The 23076-nt window shown below is 31.9% G+C and overlaps 2 protein-coding genes and 2 pseudogenes across 2 annotated transcripts; all 4 read left to right on the forward strand.

Moving 5' to 3' along the window:
- Nucleotides 1-3635: 3635 nt before the first annotated feature.
- LOC141445966 (WD repeat-containing protein 75-like) lies at nucleotides 3636-4378 on the forward strand. Its single transcript, XM_074112225.1, has 2 exons — nucleotides 3636-3952; nucleotides 4165-4378. Exons 1-2 carry the CDS (start codon nucleotides 3822-3824, stop codon nucleotides 4310-4312), a joined length of 279 nt encoding a protein of 92 aa, XP_073968326.1. The 5' UTR covers nucleotides 3636-3821; the 3' UTR covers nucleotides 4313-4378.
- Nucleotides 4379-4404: 26 nt separating this feature from the next.
- Nucleotides 4405-6457, forward strand: LOC139985386 (WD repeat-containing protein 75-like; annotated as a pseudogene).
- Nucleotides 6458-10202: 3745 nt separating this feature from the next.
- Nucleotides 10203-12970, forward strand: LOC139998448 (uncharacterized). The gene is made up of 3 exons (XM_074111631.1): nucleotides 10203-10501; nucleotides 12356-12474; nucleotides 12808-12970. The coding sequence occupies exons 1-3, from the start codon at nucleotides 10412-10414 to the stop codon at nucleotides 12968-12970; spliced, it is 372 nt and encodes a 123-aa protein (XP_073967732.1). The 5' UTR covers nucleotides 10203-10411.
- Nucleotides 12971-16641: 3671 nt separating this feature from the next.
- On the forward strand, nucleotides 16642-19476 carry LOC139985387 (WD repeat-containing protein 75-like; annotated as a pseudogene).
- The last annotated feature ends 3600 nt before the right edge of the window (nucleotides 19477-23076 follow it).

Below are 23076 nucleotides of genomic sequence, written 5' to 3' on the forward strand. Positions count from 1 at the left end.
AAAAGGATTCTTCCGGGAAAGGGATCCAAAGAGCGATATCTATTAACGATCTTTAAATAAGGACGCTTTAATGCGAATTTCTAATACTGAACCAGCTTGTAAATATAAATTATTTTCACACGTTGAAGTGTAGAGTCGAAAATGGTGAACATATATATATATATACACACATATACGTATATATATGTGTGTGTATAGACAGTATCGAGCTATATATATATATATATGTATGTATATATAAGGACTTTTTCTAAAAAAGTAAAACGGACTCTTTTTTGGTGATGACGAAGAGGATGATCGAGGTTATGTGTAATTACAAAGAAATTGTTCAGCTCGCAGTTTCCTAGAACAAGATGTTACGTGAATATAAAATTGAACGTGGATTTGGTTGGGGACAAAAATTCGAACGGTCAGTTCCGACGTGTCGAATAGAAAATTATCATGTAAGTCAGCGGATAAAAGATAATAAGACTAACGTTATGCGACAAGTAAACGCGAAAGAACAACGGTACATGAGTCGCTGTCACATCGTGATATACACTTGTACATTTTAAAGACGCTTGATAGACCGTAAACTCTCTGTACCAAAATCAGACAAAAAGAAAATGCAAAAAGATCTGAAGGAAACATTTTAGAGGATAAATAACATTTTCTCATTGATTGCATTTCCGCTTGTATTAGAATTCTGCAGAAAAAAAAAAGATAAAGAATGGTGGGATACCATTGTAAATTAGTTAATTTCAAATTTTACTATGATAAAATAGTACAGATCTGGAAAGAAATATTTTTCTAATTCATTTTTAGAATAATCAAAGCAGCTTCGTAGAAGCGTTTTAAGAAAATATGAAAAAAATGAATTTTCGAGTATATAGAAAGAGGAATAACAAAAAAGGAACTAATGTTATCTTGATGACGTATTTCTCAGCATTATGATATTATATTGTATTTAACTGATGAATACCACTCTCATTTTTTTCTCTTTTTCTTAGCGAGTAATATTTTGTCACAAAAAGAAAAGAAAAGAGGTGTATCATTCGTTCGTAGATTTTAGATTTGTTTAGAGGCACGAACGCATTATTGATTTTTTTTTTCAAGTTGTTATAGCATCACACTTACACAAACAGACCTACACACATACACATACAGTTCAATGCACAGTGACAAACAAGCTGAAAAAAGGAAGCAAAACGATGTACGTTATCAACAACATAGTACATGATAACTTCATAATCTATATAACATGTTTTATATCGGTTGTCGGTGTTTTTGTTACGAATCGATTAAGTATTGTTTAAACGTGTTAGATGTTGCATTTTTTTTTATACCTTCAAAGGTATCTTTTCTTTCATTTCCCTTTTTTTCCATTTCAATTTAAGGACTGACTGCGTATTATACGTTTTCATACACGCGACATTTAATTCCAACGATATATATATACTTACGAATATGTATTTCGAGAATTGTTTATGCATATCCTTGAGAGAGCGCCATTTTATTTTTTTAAGATGGGTTGTCGACGTGTATTCACCAAATAGGAATGTTCCTACCTCGAAAACGGTCATCTTGAACAGAGAATCGAGTACAACCAAATTCTAACGATCTTCTATCCAAACAATGTAATTAATTAATGTCGTTGATCTTCTTCAAAGATTGACTCTATTCTCTTCCTTTTATTTTATTTTACCTTTCTTTTTCTTTTTAACTTTCGCTGCACCGTATATTTGGCGCGCGTGTGCACCAATTTCGGAACCAGTAAATTCGTGATACAGTTAATTATATAAGCGTAAATCTTAAAAGGAAAAAAATACATATACGTTGCTTATTTATTGTAACTAATATAAACGAAGAAAAGTTTTTTTGGTTTTTACATTCTTAGTATAGTATTAGAGACTATGCGCACAATACGTCCTATTTTATGAGAAAAGAACGAGCCTCGTTCGAAAGACTTTCCTTCTCTGTCGTACATTAAAATTGATTAACTATAATTTAAAATGATAAATCGACGATACATTAGTAATAAATGTTTAATATTTCTTCTTCTTCTTCTTCTTTTTTTTTTCTTTTTTTCCTGATTGACTATGTACGATCTATTTCCATGAGAAAAGCAGAATTATAACGATTTATCTTTTTAAACGAGAAAAGAAAATGGGACTATTTGTGTGCAGTTAGGTCGCGCGATTTCTTGCAATTCGCATTTGCAAGGAATTTTAAATACACGTTTATTAAATTGTTGTGTAATGTAAACCAATACACTCTGTATATTGAGAGAGAAATATTCTGTAAAAATTGTAAATAATTAAACACTTATAATTCTATGATAACGGAGCGATTTAAGAGCAAGAGTGAGAATGAAAGAGAGAGAGAGAGAGAGAGAGAGAAAAAACGCGTAGCTTTAGACCTTTCAGTTCATCGTAATTGTAAATAGAGAAACAGAAAGCAAGAAACCCCTTTAAGTTGTAAATGTAAGAATCGCAGAACTGCAGATCTAGGAGAAAAATCCTTTTTAGCTTTAGAGACTTTGAGATAGACTGTGCGCGTACCTTCAATATTGTTTCTGTACTTATAGAAATATTCAGATTCTACTTATAACGATTTAAAAAAAAAAAAAAAAAGATGAAGTCAACACAGATACACACACACCGACACAAGGAGAGAGGAAAAAATGTGAAAAGATAACCCAGCGATTACGCAGGCATATACGATGTGAACCCCGGTAGTACCAAATTTAAACGGTAATTTTAGTTCTGTCTGGTACAGATTCCTTATATTTCAATAAAATCTTTATTTGAATTTTTGCTCGCGTGCAGTACTTGTTTTCCATCCACTCAAAGCTGAAATTCATGCGCCTTATTTATTGATGCAGCTTCAAAGCCTGATCAGTTTTTCTTTTTCTAAGTTCCCACTTATGTTACTATCCATAATGTGTAAAGTTAAGGGAGAATAAAGCAACAGTTACTCGAAAAAAGGTTTCGTCGAATAGAATATGTTAAAGTATGAACAATATTATTGTGTTTAATGTTTTATCAATTTTCTTTCTTTTTATTAATATCACACATTCATTATTAATATTTAACGAATATATAGAATACAATAATATGAGTATAATTATAAAGATACAATTTTTTACAATAAGAAATTGAAACTTATCGGTAGAGGAAGTAATTCAATTTAAAACCGATTAATTCTATTATGTTAGTAGAATTAATAAATGCGTAATTCATCTACTATTGATAAAGAAAATTCCCTACGGTTCGAATCTACTATGTCAACATAGAGTATTGCAGATTCCTATAACAGAAATACTACAATTATCGATGCATTTTATAACGTGCATAAAGTATTTCAGATGTCGCTAAACTACAATTTCAATTGTTGTAGTAGGTGAATGTGTAGTCTGTAAATTAATAACGAGCTTTTAAAATATTTTATTATAGTTGATATCTTTATTTATGAATATTAAATATATAAATAATTAAACAAATTCTTTTACATTTGTTAAGATTATTACTAGCTGTTATTACGATTGTGAAAAAATACACTATGATTCTTCCAAATGAAGTTGTACCTATCGATTTAGGTATTTTTATCATTGCAGTTGCAGAAATGGAAGAAAAGTTTGTTTAAGTATTTGAATCTTAGATACCAGAATGCACCATGTGATAGGCATTTAGTTTGGTTAATTTATATTTTAAGTGTTTGTAATTATCAAAATATAATATTTTTTACTGTATTTTGTATCTTATTGTGTCATTAATATATGGGGTATACAAAACCGCGTTTAATTATTAGGAACATTAGTCTCATACAACATAAGTGAAAAAATGCAGATGAAATTGAATACGCGACGCGAATCAACAAATATTGAAGTAATTGATGTAGACGATTTAGTTGTAACGAGAAAAGGTGGAGGAAGTATAATTGATCAACGGCCAGTTTTTTCACACGATGGAGAGTAAGTTTTAATTCAGCATATACAAAAATTATAATTTCTTTTGGCGTTTAAATATAAAATTTTTGATTGTAAACATAATGGTACTAAACATGTACTTCATTAATTTTGTTAATGAAATTATATGAAGAAATATCGTTATAAATGTTAGACTATGGTATTCAGGAAAAAAGTTGTAGTTAATATTTCTATTAAGTAATACATATACGTTACAGAACGTTATACATAGTATGGAAGCATGTTATAAGAGCTTACAGTACACAAACTGGAGATTTTGTTAAAGAATTAGAACCAGCAAATTACAGAATTGCAGGATTAATAATACATCCAGAAAATCCCAATCTGATCATTGCCTGTACATAAAATGGAGAATTAAATTTTTGGAGTTGTCAAAGTGGCATTATCACAAAGAAATTGGTATAAACATTAAATATATTTTTTAGCGGTATAAAATCATGATTTCCTTTTTTGAAGCTTTTATAAATCCATAATTGTTATACCTTTTACAGAAATTAACGTTTCAAACAGAGCCAAAGATAAAAACGTTTTACATTGTAAATTATAAAACTCATAATGGAAATGAATTGCGTCAAGTGCTTGTAACATATATTCCCAAATGCAACACAAAAATTTATATAGTGTTATTTGATCTGGATAATGGAGTTTGTGCAAAGTCTACATGTATATCGTAAGAAAAATTTGCACTTCAATAATTATGAATGAAGTTCTTATTATATATTATTTATATGATATATTATTTATATGATATATTATTCTTACATATTATTACAGGACAAAATCTTGTGAATACTATGTTGATATAATTGGTAATTATGGTCAAAATTTAATAGCACTCCTTCATGATGTAGATTTGCATATATTGAATCCATCAAGAAATTTTGTTGATAAATTGTATGTGTTATATTGTAATTGTATATACCATAAACATTGTAGGTGGTCACATGTATACAGGAGGAGGAGAATGTGTTCTAGTGAAATGGGTTTTAGCAAATCCACATCAAAAATCCTTCCTTCCTCGATTACCTGCACCTATTAAACACCTTACTATTGCTCCTGATAATTTATATGTGGCTGTATCTACTTTAGATAATGGTATGAATATTTTTAAATATTTAAATCTTTAAATCTATTTTAGATAGATGAAATACATTTATAAAATATATCTATATTCATAGGTATCGTGGTTGTAAATCCACAAAGAAAATTGACATCAGTTATACAAAATTTTACATGGGGCGTGACCTTATCTTCTAAAGATCTATTTCCTGCTGGTCTTATTGTTGATCCACGTACGAATTGTTTAGTTTTAAATAGTCGTACTGGACATGTTCAATTTTATAATACCCATACAAAAAATTTATTATATAATGTGAGTAACAGTGTAATATAAAACAGATAAAAAATTTACGCTATGTCGTTTATTATCTTGTAAATAAATTTTCAGATAAATATTACGGCACAAAATTTTTTAACGCAAGAGCGTAATGTTCTTATTATAAACACGGAAGTTACAAAGATAGCAATAAACCACGATGGTATGTGGATGGCGACTGTTGAAGAACGAAACGATAAAATGTCATGTATAGGAGTAAGGCTGAAATTTTGGATGTATGACGTTAAACAACAACAGTAAGTACAAGATATGCATTCTTGATGTGTAAATATTAAGATACTATGTTGTCAACCTGTTAGGTTCGCATTAAATACATCAATCGAGCTTCCTCACGATGGTGGTGTGAATGCTTTACACTTCCAACCGTGCATGTTATTCGGTGACGAGGGAGCACTGGCAGTTACAACGGGCAGTGATAGAAAATTCAAATTATGGCATCTCGTAGAACCTTCATCCTTACACAGTATGTAAAAGTTATGTTGTAATAAGAGAAATGTAGTATTAAATTTTAAGATTAAATTTGTTTTAGAAAAAAATAAATACTGGCAGTGCCATAGTGTAGGAGATTACAGAAATCTGCCTGCAACGGATGCTGGTTTCTCGATTGATGGTTCATTAGTTGGTATTGGTTTCGATTCTAGTCTAACAATATGGACTCCCGATACTTGTACATTTAAATGTAGCCTTACACATTCTCAATATCAGTATCCAGTGACATAAGTTTTATGAAAAATAGACTATATAATAATAATAAGAACAGCATTGGGTTTATTATATATGTTTTATAGACGAATTGAATTTGGAAAACAAGATGCTTGTCATCTTGTGGTAGCAGTTTCCACGCAGCATATTGCGGTGTGGAATATCCTGTCACTTACGTTAATATGGAGCGTACCTCTAAATATTGCAACTCTTACAGCAGATCCGAAAACAACGTACATGGCTGTTTTTACGACTGATAATTCACGTAAATATATAACTTGCTTTAAAAGATACCCAAATTTTTATTATGACGTGCCACATTTCATTTCATTTTTATATAAGGTTGAGTATTTGCAGCAGAATATTTAGAACAACTGGTCGATGAAACTTGAAATATTGCGACTTATTCGTTACGATTGTCCAAAGTGTTTTTGTCAGTCCCTTCCTAAACGGTAATGCCGACAACGGCGTAGTACGCCATCGAATTTTCTGTAGCGTAGACAGTGCCACTGTGGGATCTGTCGCATTTTTTCGATCGCCTGCGAGTTATGCATCTTAAAAAAATAATTGGTAACGTTTAATAAAATTCAAAGAACCATGTGCACTATAAAACAAATATATAAATAAATTGAACAATCTTTTTGATAAAAGGAAGTTGCAATTTAAAATGTTCCATTTTTATGCAAATTTTATTTATAAATCACTTTTATCATTTCTGTTTTGATAATTGTGGTTTTTTTTTTTTTTTTTTATTTAATTTTAGAATTCAATTTAAAAATTATACAAAATTAAAACTATGATATACTTAAAATAATTTAACATCATTCTTCCGTTTCTCAATTATATTACAATTTTAATATCGCTATGAAATATTACAAAAATTTATGATAAAAATATTTGTGAAATAGAATCTCGGGATTGTGACTTTGGAGGAATTAACTATAATCGAACGATTCGAATGGAATTTTCACAAGCATAATTTCTGTTTACAGTACCACCTACAGTTCGGTTTGATTAGATATACCAATACAAGTAGAGAAAAGAGATTGATTTAATAAGTACCATTCGCGAGCAACGTCCACTCGTGCTTGCAATATTATCATATGCATCCCACGTGCTTATAAGAAGGGAAACACGGAATTCCATTTATTTCTATTGATTTCTCTGCACTCTGCGTAAAAGATTAAAAAAAAATTCCTCTTTATTTAAAGAAGAGAAATATTTCACACAAACTAACAACAAATGGAACAGTAAACGTATGAAATTAATTGGAAATTCAATTATAACTCTATATCTAATTGAGAAAGTCTTTGTTGTATCTATATGAATATCGATGACCGAATTATGTCATTTCAGGCGAAATTATCGCCATACACGTGTATTATGTGTTTCCTCTTTATCTATTTACTCCATTTTGTCAATGCAAACTCGCGCGACCTAACGATAACATTTTCTGATTGCCAGAAAATCATGACTTGTTTGAAGTTATCATTTTTTTAAACGATAGAACGATTATTTTTTTCTTTTTTCTTATTATGAAAACAAGAATTATAATGAAGATTATAACGAAGCAATGAAAAATTAATGCAATGAAGAAAGCTGCTTCATTTTCAGAGACTACATCTTGATTTAATAGTTTCTGCATATTCACCGGACATCACCGGTTGCTGTGTAATAGGCTGACTCACGAACGTGTCTTCCTATACTTGTCCGCTTTATCGTTCTTTTCACCGCATCTACGTGCCTAATTCGCAGAGAGGAACGCGACTTTATGAGTCAAAGCCCCAAGCAAATGCCCACGCGCCACTTTCAGCACGTGGTTATGTTTCAAACAAGATTCATACCAAGAATTGATGTATTAAACCATCTACAGGAAAATAAATGGAAAACCAGATGCAGAATATGATAAATGGACCACGATGGAACGCTGATAAAAGACGTATACCATTACGTTTAACAGATCAAAGTAACACAATAAATGTATCATCTTTAACAAATTTAAATAACCAAAGATAGTTGAAGTAACTTGTCAGTATTATTCAAGCGTAAGTTATACAATTTCACTGAAAGTATATAACGAGAGGTACTCACTGTCTCTGGATTGCTAATAGAATATGCAGACGTGGCAACCATTAGGAAGAAGACAGCTATCAGGATGCACACAGAATTCCACATTGTTAACTTCATGCCTGAAATTGTCGTAGATAGACGTCGAAAGCTACTTCTTCTACTCTGTCTTGATACACGAGATAATTTAGTTGAAGAACGTAGTCACCAGCTTGATACTTCAGTGTAATACTTGAAAAATTCTGCCAATCACAAACGCCCAAAAATTACTTTCAATAAGGAATATCAAACAAATTGCAGAATATCAAGATCCCAATCTCTTCTGTTTAAATTTACCTTTTATTTTTTTCTTTTACTTTATACTTGATTGTATTGAAGAATAGACACTGTTCACAAGGATATCTTCCTCACAGTAAAGTAGAAGAAGAGTTGATAATGTGTTGCTCGATAAAACGATGGAAAAAGAGTCACCGATGAAGAGTTTCTTGTCTGAGCGTTCAACGTAGAATTGACTTTGGGAAGTGGCCTCGCTATGATTTAATATAGGAGCTACTTCTTCGCACTCCCACCCTCTCACGGCGTTCCAGTTGTCCCTCTGACCTAGGATATTGTCTTCGACGGAGAAACCTTCGGCACGCGTCACTCAAGGAGTCGTCTCGATCTTCCCGGAAATCGTCCAAGTACGTGCTAAAATTGCAGGCTGATTAATTCTTTCAAAAATCTCAACTTTAAACACCTAACACATTGAAGAATTCTTTCAAAGACCTCAAAACATTGGAGATCACAACGAACATATTGGTATCTTTTTGTGAAATAATTATAGAGGAGATAAAGGCGAAGAAAAGAAACAGAAATAATATTTGGTCTCACTCGTTCACTTCTCCTTCAGGATGATAAGAAATTTGTAATTGGCCAACAGGGTGAAGATGGAGGCGAAATTCAGAAATGAAATGACCGTTTGATATCACGCTCACACGCAAACATTCCAAAGAACAATGGAGATCGGTCTCAAGAAGGGATGTCCACGTGTACCGCTACAAAATTTCATCGCTTTAAGGCCAATGTAAAATCAATAGACCGAGTTTCCCTTATCGTGACCAAGCTGGTGCAACAAGTAGACGGGAGAGAAAGAGAGAGAGAAACTCGTTTGAACTGTCTCGTATACGATGTCGGTCTGCGTGTGATCATTTAAATGAACACGATAATATCAGCTTGTCTAAAAGTAAAATCTTGCCCCATTTGGAGAACGCCTTTAGTGTCTGGAGGCTAAGCAAATTAAGGATCATCACATGAGTTTCTGCGGTCCTTAAGGCCGCATGATCCGCTAATGATGGCATTATGGAGAACACGGACACAGCGGATAATTAATTCTACAAGATCGTTCAGAGACCTATACGCGTTATTTTCTTAACGTTTATTGAGATAATCTATTAGAAGATATCAATTTGTTTGCGGGGAACTAAACGTTTTTAATGACTGTTTTAAAGAGAGAAAACTATTTTCACTATTTATATAGTTTTAGCTATTTAAATTTTTCATATTTATGAGAGATATCTTTCTGTTTCATTTTTTCCAAATAATGTGTTAGGCATAGTTTCTATATTTTTCTAAATAATCATAAAGATATTTTGAAACGTGCTTAGGAGCGTTTCAGTTTTGAAGACGTATAAAAGCGGACACAAAACATCTCATAGCTATTGATTAATTAGGTAGGTCTACGTCGTTACTCAAGATTCACAGTACACGGATATCCGCTAGCTCACAGCTTTCTTGCATATTGCGTCAATTCTGTGGAATAGTGGAGTTAATTGCTTATGAACCACCTGATGACTGTTCCTTATTTACGTTACGTTACGTTCTATACTTTTCTAGAAATGCATAACAAGAGATCAAACACGAGTATTTTTCTAAATTACAAAACAATTTCTTTCTTCGGTAACAATAATTTTATATTATTTGCTATCATTGCTATATATATTCTCACGTTTTTACTAATATCAACAATTTAATTTTAGACGTGCGAAATAATTTAATTTCATATTTCTAAATCCATCCTGATGGACTATATTGATCTAATATAAAACATCCGCTGCTTATAATATTAAACAGTTTAGTATATCGTTACATAAGTTTCGTACCTCTACTTATTCCAATTTATTAATTCAATCGGTATCAATAATTTATCTTTAACTTTCTCTTAATGCCTCTCAGTCTGCGGCCACATTTGCTCTGACAAAAATGATAGATCGCCGCGTGCACCAGTCGAAGCGGAGCTTCAGATGTGTGTATTAAGTTTCCGATTCTTCGGAAAGATTATCGAACTGGAAAGCAAAGTTCCAACAGCCGACGAAGAATCAAAACTTTCGACAGTACGAGCCTTTATTCATTCTCGTTTCAGAGCACAATGGAGAACGATGGTTTTCAACGTCGCTTCAGAATTGTTTGCAAATGTTAAAACCAGGTCAGGACGAACCTGTTGGTGAAGCTAGGAACAAAGTCTGTGAAAGAACTGATATTGTTACGTTACCTATTAATAAAATCGTATTCCTTTCATGTGTAGGTGTATATCGAGACGGGTATTCTATCTAATCTTGTTAGATTGTTTTAAACTGGTCGCCATTCTCCCGTAAACTTGCACAGCAGCATTGTTTCTTCCCGGTGAATAGAGATCTTTTTTAATTACCTTGTCGTAGCGCGTATATAACGAGAAATCTAATAAAAACAAGCGGTCCGACCTTGGAAAAAATAAAACGACGTTTATAGTTAAACCTCTCTTCGGGGCATCACTGTTTAAAAATTTTTTTCTATTTTCTAATGGTACTCGATGAACAAAAGCGAAATGCAACGGTTTTCAGTTTAGGAACCCATTGGTTTAAAAGTTATCAATATGTGAATCGATTTGGCAAGTCACCTTGCGACGCGATCCGACCGCCAGAACAATATATAGCCTAACCAAACTACAGCGATAACGCTCATAGTGTCAACAAAGCTCAACACTTTAAAATTTAAAGATCTATCTCCATTCCATAAGACAGAGTAAGCCGTATTGTTGACTAAGACGGTATTTTATTTTGTCAAGGTCATAGAGGTCCCACTGTTTTTATTATTTTTCTCGTTATACACATATCACAACAAGGTAATTAAAAAAGATTTCGTCAAAATCCATGAGGATGTCACACGTCGACAAATTGACCTTCTTCCCAATTAAATGCACTTTTGATCCATTTACATGTTTCGATTTTAATTTCGTTAAGATAATAGCCCTGTCAATTTATATACTTAATACATTTGTTAATATTTGCACATTCGGTGACGCGTACGTTGCATCGATGCAGCTATTTGAACAGTACTACTTACACGTATATCTTGTGAGCTTAAAAACACTAGTAGTAAAAAAGATGGTGTAACTCTAAAGATAGGATAACACTTTAACAGTAACGTTTTAAGCACTTCGTATTTTTAATATAATAAGTATTAATTATTTATCGTTAATTTAGCTAACATTTTAATATTACAATTTAAAGAATTTTGTATATTGTATGCACGGAATATCCCAGTAAGGGTTAATTAAAGGAAACTCTACGAAATAATATCATACAAAATACTAAATATCGTGCAACTATGTTAGACATCTCAATGGTAATCGATGAAAAGGGAAACTCTATGAAATACTCTATTAAGATACTAAATATAGATAGTGTAATGTTTCTCGGTACTATCGCATGTGTTTTGTTTGATGAAACATGCGTCTTTTCTAGCAACTTTCTGGTGAAAACTGGTGTATACCGAGAAGAATATTTGTGTAGGTTGTAAGAGACGCGTCAACCTAGATCTGAAGTAGAAGATTGCAGGAATTGCAGAAATTTTCGTTCGGGGGTGTGTCTGCGTCAGCCTTAAGACTAATTAACTAATCGGATGTCGCGAGCGTCACAAGTATTACCGAAGAAGTAAACGCACGTCAAATATCATCTTTGACGTATCTCTGTATCTTTCCCAATTATAGTTAGCTCCTTACTTGAAATGTTTTCTTCTTGTTTCTTTCTTTATCGTCTTTAATTCGTTGTTTATTTTTATCTAGGTAAACAAACATTTTTATTTCAAAGGAGTATTTTATTTATTTATTTATTTATTTATTTATTTCAAAAAGATATTAAGCACATTTTGAATGTATTAAAAACTGCGTGAATTTCGATATTTAAGATAATATTAATTATACCTTTCAGCTTCTCAGCGTCTCGGCCCACACATTACCGCCCATGAAGATGCTTTGTGCATCATTCATCACATCTTTGCTCTCATCATCTGTGTCAAAAACCCAATCAACTGATGATAGAATCGAAAGGTAATTTAATAAAACATTGTAATTAATAAATTATATGTATACTGTATGGATATGTTTACACATTTATTGTGAAATTTAAAAGAACGACAATAACAAAAGTATATAAAATTTTCAAAGTGAAGTATTCGTTATAATAATTAGTAAGTCAAATAAAACTCTATTAAGTTAACTATATTCATAGGAATATAAAATAGCATTAAGATCCACAGTCTAATTGTGAGAAATGCTTGGAAGTCAACTATTATAATTCAGAAATTAAAACTACTTGAAATGATAACTTAGTAGTTAGTTGATTTTGGACAAATTACATGCTTTTCATTTTAATTTGCTTAGGGATGAAACAATGCATAATGACGAAGAGTCAGAGGAAAGCGAAGAAGAACTGTCACGACGGAAATCTCGAAGACCGACATGTATGTCCCTCTTTCAAGTCCTGGTACGGATTACTGGCACGCACAGAATCCAGTTGCCAATCAGGTGTTCATTACAGACGTGACGGTAAATTTGAAGATTGTTACTATCAGGGAGTGCAAGACTGAAAAAGGATTCTTCCGGGAAAGGGATCCAAAGAGCGATATCTATTAACGATCTTTAAATAAGGACGCTTTAATGCGAATTTCTAATACTGAACCAGCTTGTAAATATAAATTATTTTCACACGTTGAAGTGTAGAGTCGAAAATGGTGAACATATATATATATATACACACATATACGTATATATATGTGTGTGTATAGACAGTATCGAGCTATATATATATATATATGTATGTATATATAAGGACTTTTTCTAAAAAAGTAAAACGGACTCTTTTTTGGTGATGACGAAGAGGATGATCGAGGTTATGTGTAATTACAAAGAAATTGTTCAGCTCGCAGTTTCCTAGAACAAGATGTTACGTGAATATAAAATTGAACGTGGATTTGGTTGGGGACAAAAATTCGAACGGTCAGTTCCGACGTGTCGAATAGAAAATTATCATGTAAGTCAGCGGATAAAAGATAATAAGACTAACGTTATGCGACAAGTAAACGCGAAAGAACAACGGTACATGAGTCGCTGTCACATCGTGATATACACTTGTACATTTTAAAGACGCTTGATAGACCGTAAACTCTCTGTACCAAAATCAGACAAAAAGAAAATGCAAAAAGATCTGAAGGAAACATTTTAGAGGATAAATAACATTTTCTCATTGATTGCATTTCCGCTTGTATTAGAATTCTGCAGAAAAAAAAAAGATAAAGAATGGTGGGATACCATTGTAAATTAGTTAATTTCAAATTTTACTATGATAAAATAGTACAGATCTGGAAAGAAATATTTTTCTAATTCATTTTTAGAATAATCAAAGCAGCTTCGTAGAAGCGTTTTAAGAAAATATGAAAAAAATGAATTTTCGAGTATATAGAAAGAGGAATAACAAAAAAGGAACTAATGTTATCTTGATGACGTATTTCTCAGCATTATGATATTATATTGTATTTAACTGATGAATACCACTCTCATTTTTTTCTCTTTTTCTTAGCGAGTAATATTTTGTCACAAAAAGAAAAGAAAAGAGGTGTATCATTCGTTCGTAGATTTTAGATTTGTTTAGAGGCACGAACGCATTATTGATTTTTTTTTTCAAGTTGTTATAGCATCACACTTACACAAACAGACCTACACACATACACATACAGTTCAATGCACAGTGACAAACAAGCTGAAAAAAGGAAGCAAAACGATGTACGTTATCAACAACATAGTACATGATAACTTCATAATCTATATAACATGTTTTATATCGGTTGTCGGTGTTTTTGTTACGAATCGATTAAGTATTGTTTAAACGTGTTAGATGTTGCATTTTTTTTTATACCTTCAAAGGTATCTTTTCTTTCATTTCCCTTTTTTTCCATTTCAATTTAAGGACTGACTGCGTATTATACGTTTTCATACACGCGACATTTAATTCCAACGATATATATATACTTACGAATATGTATTTCGAGAATTGTTTATGCATATCCTTGAGAGAGCGCCATTTTATTTTTTTAAGATGGGTTGTCGACGTGTATTCACCAAATAGGAATGTTCCTACCTCGAAAACGGTCATCTTGAACAGAGAATCGAGTACAACCAAATTCTAACGATCTTCTATCCAAACAATGTAATTAATTAATGTCGTTGATCTTCTTCAAAGATTGACTCTATTCTCTTCCTTTTATTTTATTTTACCTTTCTTTTTCTTTTTAACTTTCGCTGCACCGTATATTTGGCGCGCGTGTGCACCAATTTCGGAACCAGTAAATTCGTGATACAGTTAATTATATAAGCGTAAATCTTAAAAGGAAAAAAATACATATACGTTGCTTATTTATTGTAACTAATATAAACGAAGAAAAGTTTTTTTGGTTTTTACATTCTTAGTATAGTATTAGAGACTATGCGCACAATACGTCCTATTTTATGAGAAAAGAACGAGCCTCGTTCGAAAGACTTTCCTTCTCTGTCGTACATTAAAATTGATTAACTATAATTTAAAATGATAAATCGACGATACATTAGTAATAAATGTTTAATATTTCTTCTTCTTCTTCTTCTTTTTTTTTTCTTTTTTTCCTGATTGACTATGTACGATCTATTTCCATGAGAAAAGCAGAATTATAACGATTTATCTTTTTAAACGAGAAAAGAAAATGGGACTATTTGTGTGCAGTTAGGTCGCGCGATTTCTTGCAATTCGCATTTGCAAGGAATTTTAAATACACGTTTATTAAATTGTTGTGTAATGTAAACCAATACACTCTGTATATTGAGAGAGAAATATTCTGTAAAAATTGTAAATAATTAAACACTTATAATTCTATGATAACGGAGCGATTTAAGAGCAAGAGTGAGAATGAAAGAGAGAGAGAGAGAGAGAGAGAGAGAGAGAGAAAACGCGTAGCTTTAGACCTTTCAGTTCATCGTAATTGTAAATAGAGAAACAGAAAGCAAGAAACCCCTTTAAGTTGTAAATGTAAGAATCGCAGAACTGCAGATCTAGGAGAAAAATCCTTTTTAGCTTTAGAGACTTTGAGATAGACTGTGCGCGTACCTTCAATATTGTTTCTGTACTTATAGAAATATTCAGATTCTACTTATAACGATTTAAAAAAAAAAAAAAAAAGATGAAGTCAACACAGATACACACACACCGACACAAGGAGAGAGGAAAAAATGTGAAAAGATAACCCAGCGATTACGCAGGCATATACGATGTGAACCCCGGTAGTACCAAATTTAAACGGTAATTTTAGTTCTGTCTGGTACAGATTCCTTATATTTCAATAAAATCTTTATTTGAATTTTTGCTCGCGTGCAGTACTTGTTTTCCATCCACTCAAAGCTGAAATTCATGCGCCTTATTTATTGATGCAGCTTCAAAGCCTGATCAGTTTTTCTTTTTCTAAGTTCCCACTTATGTTACTATCCATAATGTGTAAAGTTAAGGGAGAATAAAGCAACAGTTACTCGAAAAAAGGTTTCGTCGAATAGAATATGTTAAAGTATGAACAATATTATTGTGTTTAATGTTTTATCAATTTTCTTTCTTTTTATTAATATCACACATTCATTATTAATATTTAACGAATATATAGAATACAATAATATGAGTATAATTATAAAGATACAATTTTTTACAATAAGAAATTGAAACTTATCGGTAGAGGAAGTAATTCAATTTAAAACCGATTAATTCTATTATGTTAGTAGAATTAATAAATGCGTAATTCATCTACTATTGATAAAGAAAATTCCCTACGGTTCGAATCTACTATGTCAACATAGAGTATTGCAGATTCCTATAACAGAAATACTACAATTATCGATGCATTTTATAACGTGCATAAAGTATTTCAGATGTCGCTAAACTACAATTTCAATTGTTGTAGTAGGTGAATGTGTAGTCTGTAAATTAATAACGAGCTTTTAAAATATTTTATTATAGTTGATATCTTTATTTATGAATATTAAATATATAAATAATTAAACAAATTCTTTTACATTTGTTAAGATTATTACTAGCTGTTATTACGATTGTGAAAAAATACACTATGATTCTTCCAAATGAAGTTGTACCTATCGATTTAGGTATTTTTATCATTGCAGTTGCAGAAATGGAAGAAAAGTTTGTTTAAGTATTTGAATCTTAGATACCAGAATGCACCATGTGATAGGCATTTAGTTTGGTTAATTTATATTTTAAGTGTTTGTAATTATCAAAATATAATATTTTTTACTGTATTTTGTATCTTATTGTGTCATTAATATATGGGGTATACAAAACCGCGTTTAATTATTAGGAACATTAGTCTCATACAACATAAGTGAAAAAATGCAGATGAAATTGAATACGCGACGCGAATCAACAAATATTGAAGTAATTGATGTAGACGATTTAGTTGTAACGAGAAAAGGTGGAGGAAGTATAATTGATCAACGGCCAGTTTTTTCACACGATGGAGAGTAAGTTTTAATTCAGCATATACAAAAATTATAATTTCTTTTGGCGTTTAAATATAAAATTTTTGATTGTAAACATAATGGTACTAAACATGTACTTCATTAATTTTGTTAATGAAATTATATGAAGAAATATCGTTATAAATGTTAGACTATGGTATTCAGGAAAAAAGTTGTAGTTAATATTTCTATTAAGTAATACATATACGTTACAGAACGTTATACATAGTATGGAAGCATGTTATAAGAGCTTACAGTACACAAACTGGAGATTTTGTTAAAGAATTAGAACCAGCAAATTACAGAATTGCAGGATTAATAATACATCCAGAAAATCCCAATCTGATCATTGCCTGTACATAAAATGGAGAATTAAATTTTTGGAGTTGTCAAAGTGGCATTATCACAAAGAAATTGGTATAAACATTAAATATATTTTTTAGCGGTATAAAATCATGATTTCCTTTTTTGAAGCTTTTATAAATCCATAATTGTTATACCTTTTACAGAAATTAACGTTTCAAACAGAGCCAAAGATAAAAACGTTTCACATTGTAAATTATAAAACTCATAATGGAAATGAATTGCGTCAAGTGCTTGTAACATATATTCCCAAATGCAACACAAAAATTTATATAGTGTTATTTGATCTGGATAATGGAGTTTGTGCAAAGTCTACATGTATATCGTAAGAAAAATTTGCACTTCAATAATTATGAATGAAGTTCTTATTATATATTATTTATATGATATATTATTTATATGATATATTATTCTTACATATTATTACAGGACAAAATCTTGTGAATACTATGTTGATATAATTGGTAATTATGGTCAAAATTTAATAGCACTCCTTCATGATGTAGATTTGCATATATTGAATCCATCAAGAAATTTTGTTGATAAATTGTATGTGTTATATTGTAATTGTATATACCATAAACATTGTAGGTGGTCACATGTATACAGGAGGAGGAGAATGTGTTCTAGTGAAATGGGTTTTAGCAAATCCACATCAAAAATCCTTCCTTCCTCGATTACCTGCACCTATTAAACACCTTACTATTGCTCCTGATAATTTATATGTGGCTGTATCTACTTTAGATAATGGTATGAATATTTTTAAATATTTAAATCTTTAAATCTATTTTAGATAGATGAAATACATTTATAAAATATATCTATATTCATAGGTATCGTGGTTGTAAATCCACAAAGAAAATTGACATCAGTTATACAAAATTTTACATGGGGCGTGACCTTATCTTCTAAAGATCTATTTCCTGCTGGTCTTATTGTTGATCCACGTACGAATTGTTTAGTTTTAAATAGTCGTACTGGACATGTTCAATTTTATAATACCCATACAAAAAATTTATTATATAATGTGAGTAACAGTGTAATATAAAACAGATAAAAAATTTACGCTATGTCGTTTATTATCTTGTAAATAAATTTTCAGATAAATATTACGGCACAAAATTTTTTAACGCAAGAGCGTAATGTTCTTATTATAAACACGGAAGTTACAAAGATAGCAATAAACCACGATGGTATGTGGATGGCGACTGTTGAAGAACGAAACGATAAAATGTCATGTATAGGAGTAAGGCTGAAATTTTGGATGTATGACGTTAAACAACAACAGTAAGTACAAGATATGCATTCTTGATGTGTAAATATTAAGATACTATGTTGTCAACCTGTTAGGTTCGCATTAAATACATCAATCGAGCTTCCTCACGATGGTGGTGTGAATGCTTTACACTTCCAACCGTGCATGTTATTCGGTGACGAGGGAGCACTGGCAGTTACAACGGGCAGTGATAGAAAATTCAAATTATGGCATCTCGTAGAACCTTCATCCTTACACAGTATGTAAAAGTTATGTTGTAATAAGAGAAATGTAGTATTAAATTTTAAGATTAAATTTGTTTTAGAAAAAAATAAATACTGGCAGTGCCATAGTGTAGGAGATTACAGAAATCTGCCTGCAACGGATGCTGGTTTCTCGATTGATGGTTCATTAGTTGGTATTGGTTTCGATTCTAGTCTAACAATATGGACTCCCGATACTTGTACATTTAAATGTAGCCTTACACATTCTCAATATCAGTATCCAGTGACATAAGTTTTATGAAAAATAGACTATATAATAATAATAAGAACAGCATTGGGTTTATTATATATGTTTTATAGACGAATTGAATTTGGAAAACAAGATGCTTGTCATCTTGTGGTAGCAGTTTCCACGCAGCATATTGCGGTGTGGAATATCCTGTCACTTACGTTAATATGGAGCGTACCTCTAAATATTGCAACTCTTACAGCAGATCCGAAAACAACGTACATGGCTGTTTTTACGACTGATAATTCACGTAAATATATAACTTGCTTTAAAAGATACCCAAATTTTTATTATGACGTGCCACATTTCATTTCATTTTTATATAAGGTTGAGTATTTGCAGCAGAATATTTAGAACAACTGGTCGATGAAACTTGAAATATTGCGACTTATTCGTTACGATTGTCCAAAGTGTTTTTGTCAGTCCCTTCCTAAACGGTAATGCCGACAACGGCGTAGTACGCCATCGAATTTTCTGTAGCGTAGACAGTGCCACTGTGGGATCTGTCGCATTTTTTCGATCGCCTGCGAGTTATGCATCTTAAAAAAATAATTGGTAACGTTTAATAAAATTCAAAGAACCATGTGCACTATAAAACAAATATATAAATAAATTGAACAATCTTTTTGATAAAAGGAAGTTGCAATTTAAAATGTTCCATTTTTATGCAAATTTTATTTATAAATCACTTTTATCATTTCTGTTTTGATAATTGTGGTTTTTTTTTTTTTTTTTTATTTAATTTTAGAATTCAATTTAAAAATTATACAAAATTAAAACTATGATATACTTAAAATAATTTAACATCATTCTTCCGTTTCTCAATTATATTACAATTTTAATATCGCTATGAAATATTACAAAAATTTATGATAAAAATATTTGTGAAATAGAATCTCGGGATTGTGACTTTGGAGGAATTAACTATAATCGAACGATTCGAATGGAATTTTCACAAGCATAATTTCTGTTTACAGTACCACCTACAGTTCGGTTTGATTAGATATACCAATACAAGTAGAGAAAAGAGATTGATTTAATAAGTACCATTCGCGAGCAACGTCCACTCGTGCTTGCAATATTATCATATGCATCCCACGTGCTTATAAGAAGGGAAACACGGAATTCCATTTATTTCTATTGATTTCTCTGCACTCTGCGTAAAAGATTAAAAAAAAATTCCTCTTTATTTAAAGAAGAGAAATATTTCACACAAACTAACAACAAATGGAACAGTAAACGTATGAAATTAATTGGAAATTCAATTATAACTCTATATCTAATTGAGAAAGTCTTTGTTGTATCTATATGAATATCGATGACCGAATTATGTCATTTCAGGCGAAATTATCGCCATACACGTGTATTATGTGTTTCCTCTTTATCTATTTACTCCATTTTGTCAATGCAAACTCGCGCGACCTAACGATAACATTTTCTGATTGCCAGAAAATCATGACTTGTTTGAAGTTATCATTTTTTTAAACGATAGAACGATTATTTTTTTCTTTTTTCTTATTATGAAAACAAGAATTATAATGAAGATTATAACGAAGCAATGAAAAATTAATGCAATGAAGAAAGCTGCTTCATTTTCAGAGACTACATCTTGATTTAATAGTTTCTGCATATTCACCGGACATCACCGGTTGCTGTGTAATAGGCTGACTCACGAACGTGTCTTCCTATACTTGTCCGCTTTATCGTTCTTTTCACCGCATCTACGTGCCTAATTCGCAGAGAGGAACGCGACTTTATGAGTCAAAGCCCCAAGCAAATGCCCACGCGCCACTTTCAGCACGTGGTTATGTTTCAAACAAGATTCATACCAAGAATTGATGTATTAAACCATCTACAGGAAAATAAATGGAAAACCAGATGCAGAATATGATAAATGGACCACGATGGAACGCTGATAAAAGACGTATACCATTACGTTTAACAGATCAAAGTAACACAATAAATGTATCATCTTTAACAAATTTAAATAACCAAAGATAGTTGAAGTAACTTGTCAGTATTATTCAAGCGTAAGTTATACAATTTCACTGAAAGTATATAACGAGAGGTACTCACTGTCTCTGGATTGCTAATAGAATATGCAGACGTGGCAACCATTAGGAAGAAGACAGCTATCAGGATGCACACAGAATTCCACATTGTTAACTTCATGCCTGAAATTGTCGTAGATAGACGTCGAAAGCTACTTCTTCTACTCTGTCTTGATACACGAGATAATTTAGTTGAAGAACGTAGTCACCAGCTTGATACTTCAGTGTAATACTTGAAAAATTCTGCCAATCACAAACGCCCAAAAATTACTTTCAATAAGGAATATCAAACAAATTGCAGAATATCAAGATCCCAATCTCTTCTGTTTAAATTTACCTTTTATTTTTTTCTTTTACTTTATACTTGATTGTATTGAAGAATAGACACTGTTCACAAGGATATCTTCCTCACAGTAAAGTAGAAGAAGAGTTGATAATGTGTTGCTCGATAAAACGATGGAAAAAGAGTCACCGATGAAGAGTTTCTTGTCTGAGCGTTCAACGTAGAATTGACTTTGGGAAGTGGCCTCGCTATGATTTAATATAGGAGCTACTTCTTCGCACTCCCACCCTCTCACGGCGTTCCAGTTGTCCCTCTGACCTAGGATATTGTCTTCGACGGAGAAACCTTCGGCACGCGTCACTCAAGGAGTCGTCTCGATCTTCCCGGAAATCGTCCAAGTACGTGCTAAAATTGCAGGCTGATTAATTCTTTCAAAAATCTCAACTTTAAACACCTAACACATTGAAGAATTCTTTCAAAGACCTCAAAACATTGGAGATCACAACGAACATATTGGTATCTTTTTGTGAAATAATTATAGAGGAGATAAAGGCGAAGAAAAGAAACAGAAATAATATTTGGTCTCACTCGTTCACTTCTCCTTCAGGATGATAAGAAATTTGTAATTGGCCAACAGGGTGAAGATGGAGGCGAAATTCAGAAATGAAATGACCGTTTGATATCACGCTCACACGCAAACATTCCAAAGAACAATGGAGATCGATCTCAAGAAGGGATGTCCACGTGTACCGCTACAAAATTTCATCGCTTTAAGGCCAATGTAAAATCAATAGACCGAGTTTCCCTTATCGTGACCAAGCTGGTGCAACAAGTAGACGGGAGAGAAAGAGAGAGAGAAACTCGTTTGAACTGTCTCGTATACGATGTCGGTCTGCGTGTGATCATTTAAATGAACACGATAATATCAGCTTGTCTAAAAGTAAAATCTTGCCCCATTTGGAGAACGCCTTTAGTGTCTGGAGGCTAAGCAAATTAAGGATCATCACATGAGTTTCTGCGGTCCTTAAGGCCGCATGATCCGCTAATGATGGCATTATGGAGAACACGGACACAGCGGATAATTAATTCTACAAGATCGTTCAGAGACCTATACGCGTTATTTTCTTAACGTTTATTGAGATAATCTATTAGAAGATATCAATTTGTTTGCGGGGAACTAAACGTTTTTAATGACTGTTTTAAAGAGAGAAAACTATTTTCACTATTTATATAGTTTTAGCTATTTAAATTTTTCATATTTATGAGAGATATCTTTCTGTTTCATTTTTTCCAAATAATGTGTTAGGCATAGTTTCTATATTTTTCTAAATAATCATAAAGATATTTTGAAACGTGCTTAGGAGCGTTTCAGTTTTGAAGACGTATAAAAGCGGACACAAAACATCTCATAGCTATTGATTAATTAGGTAGGTCTACGTCGTTACTCAAGATTCACAGTACACGGATATCCGCTAGCTCACAGCTTTCTTGCATATTGCGTCAATTCTGTGGAATAGTGGAGTTAATTGCTTATGAACCACCTGATGACTGTTCCTTATTTACGTTACGTTACGTTCTATACTTTTCTAGAAATGCATAACAAGAGATCAAACACGAGTATTTTTCTAAATTACAAAACAATT

The sequence above is a fragment of the Bombus fervidus genome, chromosome 3, assembly GCF_041682495.2.
Source record: "Bombus fervidus isolate BK054 chromosome 3, iyBomFerv1, whole genome shotgun sequence".
In the NCBI taxonomy this organism is placed as follows: Eukaryota; Metazoa; Arthropoda; class Insecta; order Hymenoptera; family Apidae; genus Bombus; species Bombus fervidus.

What these genes read in the sequence shown, in the direction of transcription:
- LOC141445966 (XM_074112225.1), top strand. Translation starts at nt 3,822, where the DNA reads ATGCAGATGAAATTGAATACGCGACGCGAATCAACAAATATTGAAGTA. An exon ending in GTTTTTTCACACGATGGAGA is followed by an intron (nt 3,953 to 4,164) that starts GTAAGTTTTAAT and finishes TATACGTTACAG; the next exon opens with AACGTTATACATAGTATGGA.
- LOC139998448 (XM_074111631.1), top strand. Translation starts at nt 10,412, where the DNA reads ATGTGTGTATTAAGTTTCCGATTCTTCGGAAAGATTATCGAACTGGAA. An exon ending in AAGAATCAAAACTTTCGACA is followed by an intron (nt 10,502 to 12,355) that starts GTACGAGCCTTT and finishes TATACCTTTCAG; the next exon opens with CTTCTCAGCGTCTCGGCCCA. An exon ending in ACTGATGATAGAATCGAAAG is followed by an intron (nt 12,475 to 12,807) that starts GTAATTTAATAA and finishes TAATTTGCTTAG; the next exon opens with GGATGAAACAATGCATAATG.